This window comes from Centruroides sculpturatus, unplaced genomic scaffold (assembly GCF_000671375.1).
Source record: "Centruroides sculpturatus isolate CEXI.00-Female unplaced genomic scaffold, Cexi_2.0 scaffold273, whole genome shotgun sequence".
NCBI lineage: Eukaryota > Metazoa > Arthropoda > Arachnida > Scorpiones > Buthidae > Centruroides > Centruroides sculpturatus.
In genome coordinates this window covers 637,115-646,629 of record NW_019384700.1, presented here as the reverse complement: position 1 = coordinate 646,629, position 9,515 = coordinate 637,115, and the positions used below count along the sequence as shown (strand labels likewise).

The following is a 9,515-nucleotide window of genomic DNA, read 5'->3' as shown; positions in this document are numbered from 1 at the left end:
GTTCATTACCTGTCTTTTCCCCCATGACAAGCTCTTGATCAGTCAATTAATTTCCACCACGTTGGAGAGACTGGAAAACAAGGCGAACTGACTCTTTATCATATAAATTGGATCATGGTGGAGAAAAAGGTTTCAACTTGGAGACAATAGCTTCGTATCATAGAAGAAGACAATTGGTTTGTAAATTGTAAATTGCTCGAGTGAAAAAATAACATAAGTTGATTTCTTTTGAACAAATCTATTTTTTTTTTCCTTCCCCTTCTTTTATTTTTCAGTTAGTCATATCGTGTTTCTAGAAATTTATCATTAGAGTTTTTACGTTGTTTTACGCTCTCTAGGCGTCAAATTCTCATAGCAGATAATTGCTTGAAGTAAATTGAATGAAAATAAATTGCTTCCGAATACTGAAATATCAAAATTTTAACGCTTTAAAGCTTTAAAATTGAAAATTTTACCAGAAATTCTAAAGTTAAACACGACTTCTGCACTTAAAATTCGTAAAAAAAACAGTAACTTTCCTGTGTGGAAAAAGTAAAGATTTTTGGCTCGTGTTCGAAATCTCTACTAAAATAAAGTATGAAAACAAAAAATATTATAATATTTTATCTATTTTTATATAAAGAATACAATACTTTTTATGTTCAGAGAGTGTTTATATTAAGAAAATTAATCATAGATTAATAACATAATATAGAAGATAAAAATGAAAAATCAATAAATTTCAGAATAAAAAATATATATATATATACAAAAATACAATTTAATTCAATAAGGAAACAAGATTTTTCTGAATGGATAGAAAAATTTTTATTAGTAAAATCTTAAGTATCAATTAAGAAACTTTGTACCCGAAGAATTATCAATTATAGCAACAGAAAATGCAAGTTCTTAAGTTGTAATAACCCCCCTTTTACAACGAATAATCGGTGTAGAAAGCTATTTCTAACCATTATGAGGCTATTCGCATTCCAACTATACTTTGTTGGAAGATAAAATTGCGTGTTGAGGGCAATTTTTCCATATTCTCCGATCGCTACTGTTGTACAGTTGAAGGAAGATAACGTAGAAGACTCATCAGAGACACATACCAGAAGATACGTCTTATGAGGCATATATATTTATAAGTCCTTTAGCAGCTTTCATTAGCAATATGATCGTATGAGAGAATTTAGATGAAAGATGAGAATCGCCTTGTACTTAGCTATTTTATTGTTCATTTGAGCCTAAATTTTGACACGTATTTTTTAAAATTAATGGCCATTTTCTGTATTATTATGAAAGTTAATTAAGTTTAGAGTTATAATGATTATAAATATTAAGCTAATTTCGAAAATTTAAGCTAAAATTCATTTATTGTGAAGATGAAATTACTTAAAAATCATATAATTTAGTTACGAATCTATTTAAGTTTTATTCTATTAATTTCCGAAATTTAAATTTTATAATAGTAAAATATTATATTTTATTTATTTATTCGATTATATAACTAAAATTTTTCATTAAAATTTATATTATAAGTCCTAGAGATGTTAATGCAATGCGTGAATATAAACAGAGAATGAATGAAAGATGAGAGCGTGATGTACAGAAATGATGAATAAAGAAAGAAACATCAGTTGCACGAGAATTAACGTATATAAATAAAATATAAAGTAGAAAGATACAAAATTTAAAAGAAAACTAAATAAATAATTTAAATATTATACCACATCAGGAGCAATTACGATTTAGAATATTAGGATCTGTTCGAAACTCTTGATAATGACGACGTATAAATATAACTATATAAATGATTACACCAGCATCATCACTACACCATCATTGGCATATTCATACATCATCACTTCCATAATTCCTACATTAACATTATTGCTACCATCACTTACATCATCATTGCCATCATCCCCGTATCAGCATCATCGTTAACATCACCTATATCAGCATTATCGCTACCATCATCTACATCATCATCATTACCAAGTACAGTACAATTCGATATTACATCAATTCTTAATTACAGAACGTGTTTAATCACTATTTTACGTTAAAATAAGCACCCATTGAAGCAATATTTACAATTACGATTAGGTATAAAATATTCATAAATAAGCTAATTTTATTTATTTTATAAATAAATTATTACTCAAATCAAATAATTACATACTAAAATATCGACCATAATCATTTTGAATTATAAAATTAATCGATTAATCATTTCGTAATACTCATCACGTTAAATTCTCTAAATAATTTAAATAAAAATAAATTGATTTTTTTATTAATTATTTTACTAGAAATTAAAGAAATATTTATTTAAGAATTTCTTAAGAATTTTTATTTCTTTTTTTTTTTTTTCTTGTATAAGCGATTACTCGAAAGTGCTTGTGCGAATATATTTAACTTTCATAGACAATTAGANGAAAACGAGATTAAAAAGTTTTTTTTCTTGTATAAGCGATTACTCGAAAGTGCTTGTGCGAATATATTTAACTTTCATAGACAATTAGAAGAAAATAAAGAGAGAGAGAGAGAAAAAATGAAATCGTTAATAGAAAAGTAGGTTTTCTTATTGATTACCTAATCATTGGTCACAAAATGATTAATCAATGTGACAATGTCCGATGGAAAACAAGATACAAGAGGTGAATGGCTTCAATCCCATCTTCCCATTTGTAGTTACTATGACAACAGCATCCAAAGAGAAAATAATGTTAAATTAATTGCAAACGTTTGAGCAAAAATAGCTCTTAAAGTGTTTTATTTAATCATTTCTTCAATAAAGTTATTAATTTACAAAAGAAAAAAAAACTTTTCAGTGTAATAACATAAGCAGAGATGAAGAAACTAGAATAAATTTCTCTATAAGTATAATTTTTCTAGATTTAATTCTTAAGAAATGGTATTAAAAAAATCTTTATATTGTTACAAAGAAATTCTACAGAAAAATTAAAATAAATAAATAAATAAAAAGAAGAATTCTTGTAGTGAGTGTTGATAAGTGGAGATAATTAGAGAGGGACATTTGCAAATGGGAACGAAACAATTTTCCATATGTATTTTCCTCCGATAATAAAAGAAGTGATGCTTTTTATCACTTCAATACAACTTATTGGACTATCATTGTTGTTTATGGCGCCAAGTAATTACAAATCGTGGTTCGTTGTGGCACCTTGAGGCACCGCTGCAACGATTCCTCCAGATCTAATCACAGATCTGTACTGCAGTTGATTTGTTGTCCCCACAGCAATTATCTTTTCTAACAAAATCCTTCCACCAAGAAAAGATCGTTAAAAAGAATGTCGTACCAAATAATCTCTGGATACTATTACTATCAAAGCTTAACGTTTGATGAAGTCCGTACGAGATTCAAAAATTATTTTCTTTGTAATTTTTATTTTTCTTCGTAAAGGAATTTGCATATTTACAAAATTTAATTACTAGGAAAAGAAAAGAAAAAAAGGCAAACCTTCGTGTAAGCTAGAAATTTATTAAACTAAGTTGATTTGATGCGTATGTTTTCTACAAATTGACTAAACGATACTCTGCAAGAATACGATTGCTCAGCAATTTCTTATAATTAATGTTCTAATAATAATTACTTTCTATAAAATTTTGCATTTTACACGTATAAATTTATCCGTTTAATGTATTTTTTTAAGTCATTATTTTATTAATACTGCTGCTTTTCTTTGTAGTCATTCGAAGAGTTAAGAATGGAACTCGAGGATCATTACTTTTAATGCATTTAATTTATTTTTTACTTAAAGTTATATTTTAATAAATGACTTCCTAGCCAAAAATATAAGTGTATTTTTTAATTTTCAAGACAATTTTATAATATTTTAAAGAAAATAATAATAATAATAATAATATTTAATAAACTTTGAACGCCAGTTCCAACTTCTTAAAGAATGCTCAAGTCTTACCATCTTGAGTATGGATTTTTATCATATCCTAATTACAATAAATTTTTGCTAGTTCTATAAATAAAAATGCCATATGTTAGATAAAAATATCATTCATACAAAGCTCATTTTTCTTACTTTCCTGGCAACAATAAGATATTGAAAGTTCTTACATAAGAAAGAGCAAAGAATTCATATTCACTCGAAGGATTTATTTCGAATTTTAAGTGGAAGAATTATCAATTATTATAGTTATAAAAATGCAAAAAAAGGTTATTAAGAAAGAGAAGGGTGCTTTAAATTATAAAAAGAAAAATAAATTAAATTTATGCACAAAAACAATGAGTAAGAAAACTATTATTAATCCAATTACTAATGATGACAATCCGAGTATATATATATATTTTTTTTCTTTAGGAAAAGAATTGTAAGAATTTCAAGATAAAAATATCTCATTCTCTAGCTATCAATATCAAATGTCAACACGACTAAAATAGGGGCTGAGTGAGTATTTGAAGCACGTTATCCACGTCGTGATGCGTGATACCTTATTTTATGTGGTTTACCTGTAGATTCCTCTTTAGGATGCGGTTGCACGGTAAAATACTTAATTCTGTTGAAATCTAAGAAACATTTTAAGTCTTAAACAAACAATTAATTACAGAAAAAAGAAGAGAAAATAAAATTTTCTACCGATCCAAATGTACTGTACAACTATTTCTTTTTTCTTATAAAAGATTTGAAAAGGGGGAGCGTGAGGGATATGACGTCAATTGAAACAACGCATTTCAACTAATGACTTAGTGTCGCCATTATTTTTCTTTTCTCATGGTTGAAAGAAGAGATAAGTCAGTTGTCTGAGCGATTCTCTTTTCTTTTCTGTCTCAACCACTTTCTGGAAATTTGTATTCATTAGGGAGCATTCATTAACTTCTAATGACTCCTGAGTTTAAAGCTTCGAAGCGGAAAATGACCTGTATTTACAAACCTTAAGATCTTCCAAAAGTATTTTGTATAAAATCTGTTATTGTTGTTTGTTCGGTTACGCTATTGTATAGGATTTTTACTCCAATTCGTGTACACGAGTGTGTGTTTACCACTTTACAATCGAAAGCTTATTAAATTTTTCTACCTATGACCTCTTTCTGTATGGCTTTTGTATCGAAGATACACGATACATTGTATTTTAAATCGTAATTTCTTATTGGGCTGCAATATAGACATAAATTCTCACTGCCTATCTGTCTGTCCTTCCTTAATATAGAGAACGATATTAGGTAATTGAAATTTAAGACAGATGTGAAACGAGTAGGGGTAGGAGGTCCCGATTAACTTATACAAACTTCCTGTATAGACTGGAAATCACGTGATTTCAATTTAAAACTTCCTCAGAACAGAGTTAGATGACCGGCATGACTATTGTCATCAGGAAAAGTATGATATACAGGGGCAATACACTACTAATTTAAGATGGACAGCATATATTTAAATTAAATAAATTAAAAAATATGATTAAAAATTGCATTCAGAATAAATAATTGCTCGTACTTCTTCGATATGTTTTCTGACTGTCTTCCACGTCGCGTTAACGCTTTAACTTTGGATAAACACAGAAAAAAAAATGATTAATAACCGCGTACTGAATCACAGAAATTTAAAACCCATGAGAAAAGTAACAAAAATATATTTTTTTTCCTACTTTTTCTAATGATTCGAATCGATTCTTTAACATGGTAGACGTTTTACTGACGTATGGCAGCTGATATAATTACACTGTAATTATTCAACTTAAAGACAACGAATGGTTATTGAACAGATTTATAGTTGAATGAGAAAGAAACATATCTTCCATGTCTGGCAGTGACACGTCACTCCTCTTTATTGAAAATGGGAGGTTTGAGCAAGAAGTTACTAGAAGATGAGATTATAGGTTTTACATTTGTCTAAGATGTGATAAAAGAATGCGTATGACTTAGTTATAATTGAGTATGCTTTCTTCCTGTTTTTTTTTATTTCTTACTAACTCTGCACGCATGTTTTCGACATATCAGCAATAGAAAAATTGTTTTAAATTTACGAAAATATATTTAATTTTTTATTAAAAAAAAAGTCTTTATATAACTACAAAACAAATTTTTACAGCCTTATTTAACAAATGTACACATGCCACTTCCCTGAAAATCTACTGTCTTATCCATTAACTCGTAGATGTATATGACGTTTTCTTATTATTTAACACTCTCTAAATCTATAAAATTTAATCTCATCGTGCCTTATAGTCTATTAGATGAGTAGGCAATTTATATATTATAGTTTAAGGCACAGAATGCCTATAAGTGGCCTCATGATAGTTATAAATTATAATTAAAGTTATCTTTCTTTATATTCTAATTATAGTTAAACATTTAAACAATTTAAGCCATAAAACTGTGAGCAATGTAGCAATTATATCACAAAATTAAACAATGTAAGTATAAGCTATCAAATTGTACATCTTTATATATATTTAATTAAATGTTTTTTTAAATATATATATGTTACATAAATTAACAAATTAAGAATAATATAAATATATTACGTCTATAAATTCATTTATTATAATCATAATTTGTTATATTAATTAAACATTAGAATATTTTATAGCCAAACAAATAATTCCACTTATACGCACTTAAACAAATAATGTTATAATTAATTATAAATTTATGTATAAAATTACTTATATAATTTAAAATTTATAGTTTTATAATTAAAATTATAATTAAAGCTGTAAAATTATACACGAATTTCATGTTTGATATATAAATTTCCTATTTAAATAATATATATATTTATTTATTTAGCTGTTTCATTTAAATAATTTTATATGAATTTAAAAATAAGCGACTTTAAAATCTACTCATAAAAGCTACTAATTATAATTATAATTAAAATATTATTTTAAAAATAATTTTAAAATTCTACACGAATAAAAATGATTTTTTATAGTTAAAATCTGTAGAAAATTATATAAATATTAATATAAATAATGTATGAAATCTTTTTATTGTGAAATTATGAATGAATTCCTGAATTTAAATATAAAATGATGCATAAATTACAATGTTTATATACAAAATTTAATGCCCTAATACACATAAAACTAAAAATAGAATTACATGTAAACTTTAATGATTAAAAATTACTGTGAATAGTTTTATAAACAGTTAATAAAAATTAATTTTTTAAATATTTTTTAGAATTTTTTTAAAGGAATTTTAAAACCTTAAAATTCCAGGAAAAAATAATTAGAATGTATTAATTAATAATTAAACTACTGTATTTATCAATTAATTTTAATTTAAGATATTTAAATTAATTTCAGGATTTTTCTATAAATTTTTAAGAAATATCATGAAAAATTTAATTTAAAATTTAAAAAAACACATCTAATTATTTTAGTATTTTCCAAAACTTTTCAAGAATTAAAATTCTATTTAAATAAAATTTTTCTATAATTCTTGAAAAATATTCTAGAGATATTCTAGAATATGCTTTACTTAAAAATTAAGCGATTTAACGATTAATTTAATTAAAAATAATCAATAATATAAAACCAGATAATAATTAAAGATAATTTACAACAGTATTAGCATTAAAAAATATTTTAAAAAATCATTTTAAATAGAAATTTTAAAGAAAAACGAAGAAGAAGAAAAAGAAGAAGAACGATAAATCGGCAATTATCAAGCTTTAAAAAAAACATAATAATAAATAATATAAAAAAAAGACGTTTTATTCTAATTTAATTCTCACATTTTGCAGGATGTTGTCCATTTTAAAATTGAACAAAAATCAACTGAATTATAAATTACATTTCCGGGAGAAGTTTTGGATGGAAATTAGGATGCAACGTCAACAAAGGATTAGAACATAAGCAAGATTGATTGTTTCGAAACGACGATAAATGTCTTTGAATATTTTTGAAAATTCCTACTATTGAATCATTTGCTTTCGAGTAAAACTGAAAATAAAATTCAGCTTAAGTTAAACAAATCATTATTATATGTATAAACTTTCATAGATTAACAATGTTTCTCTTCCTCCTCCTGCTCTTCCTTCTCCAGCATCTCCAGCTTCTCTTGCTCTTCTCCTCATTTTTTTTTAAAATGTAAACTAAAATTTAATTTATTTTATTCTTAAAAAAAATAAGGATTTAAAATCAATTACAAAATAATAAAAACAAGATTTAAATAATTTGAATATATGTATATATTTTAGTTTTATTAAAAGCTAAAGTAAATATATTTTCGAATGTAATTTTTGTAATATTTAACATAAGGAAACAATTTTTACAATATTGTATCATTATAACTTTACGATTTAAATCGTTCTAAAAATATTTTTATGTAAATTATCCATAGAAAACGATTTTATTTACACGCATCTATATATAAATAAATACAGAAAATTTCATTTTTTAATGTTAAAAACTGTTCGAAAAATTGTAAAAATAATTTTTTTACACATAAAAAAAATAAATCTTTATACAGAAATATCCGAAAAATCTAAACTTAAACTTTTTACATACGTATAAATTTAATTATAGAAAATGTTTACACATTCGAATGTTTATATATAATTTTTTTTTCTCTTAACTTTCAAACTTTTCAACAGAAATTTACGTAATAAAAATCGCAGAGAAATGATTTAAATATAGAAAAAATATATATATAAAGTCAAGTAACGCCTTTAAATTATTAAAAGAAACGTTAGGAAATGTAGTTTTTTTTTATAATAAAGACATATAAAAGTTTTAACAACAATCAAAGTTCTAAACTGCTGAGAAAAAGAGATTTTTTGGATTTCTTAGACATCAGAAAATGGTATAGAACATGCTTAGAATAGAGAAGAGACATTTGGGAGATATCGATGTATTCTTTGAATACCGCAAGAAGGGTTCATGGATATTCTATTGCATTCAATCGAATGTGCTTTGACGTCCTCATGAGCCCATTCTTAGGGCAAGATAGAGGTTTAACTGCCCGAAAAATATCGTCCCTTATAACTTATAATATCTAAAAATATGCATTCTATAACCTTACAAAGTAACGTCTTGTATTATTTAAGGGTTGGAGAATACATAAATTATACGAAAAAGTTACTTTTTATGTAAAGTTATTCTACTGTATTTTAGTTTAAAATTATCAATTAATTACCTGGAATAAATTTATTAATTTTTGTTTATTATTATTTTTTTATAATTTAAAATATATTATTCAAAAATTTCTAGAGAATTTTTGGATTATATTTTATAACATTTTTTTTTATATTCTTTTAGTGCTTAATTTTTTTTTTATTATTATAAAAATGTCTTTATGTGTAAATTATTAAAAGTTTCAGTTGTCTGGAATAATTATACAGGGTGGCTCCAAAATCAGTTAACCATGTTTTGTATATTTTAGGTGCATTTTATTTATAGTTTAACGAGTTTATAACAGTTTTTGTGTGCTTTTAAGTAATTAAGTGTGACAGTTCAGTCACTACGACGGTTAACAGACTTTTTAACACTCGGAAGGGCACCAAAATTTAGTATTTTATGCAAATAAAATGAAGATGATTGGTCCAAAT

The 9,515-nt window shown here is 25.1% G+C and overlaps 1 protein-coding gene across 1 annotated transcript in view; it reads right to left on the bottom strand.

Annotated features, from left to right (window-relative positions):
• Positions 1 to 1,882: 1,882 nt before the first annotated feature.
• LOC111627521 (head-specific guanylate cyclase-like) overlaps positions 1,883 to 9,515 on the bottom strand; it is a 46,462-nt gene continuing 38,829 nt past the window's right edge. The window contains exons 5-6 of the mRNA XM_023371111.1: positions 4,453 to 4,528; positions 1,883 to 2,009 (exon numbers count right to left, since the gene is read on the bottom strand). Coding sequence (XP_023226879.1) covers positions 1,883 to 2,009; positions 4,453 to 4,528 — 203 coding nt within the window. The remainder of the gene's footprint in view (positions 2,010 to 4,452; positions 4,529 to 9,515) is intronic.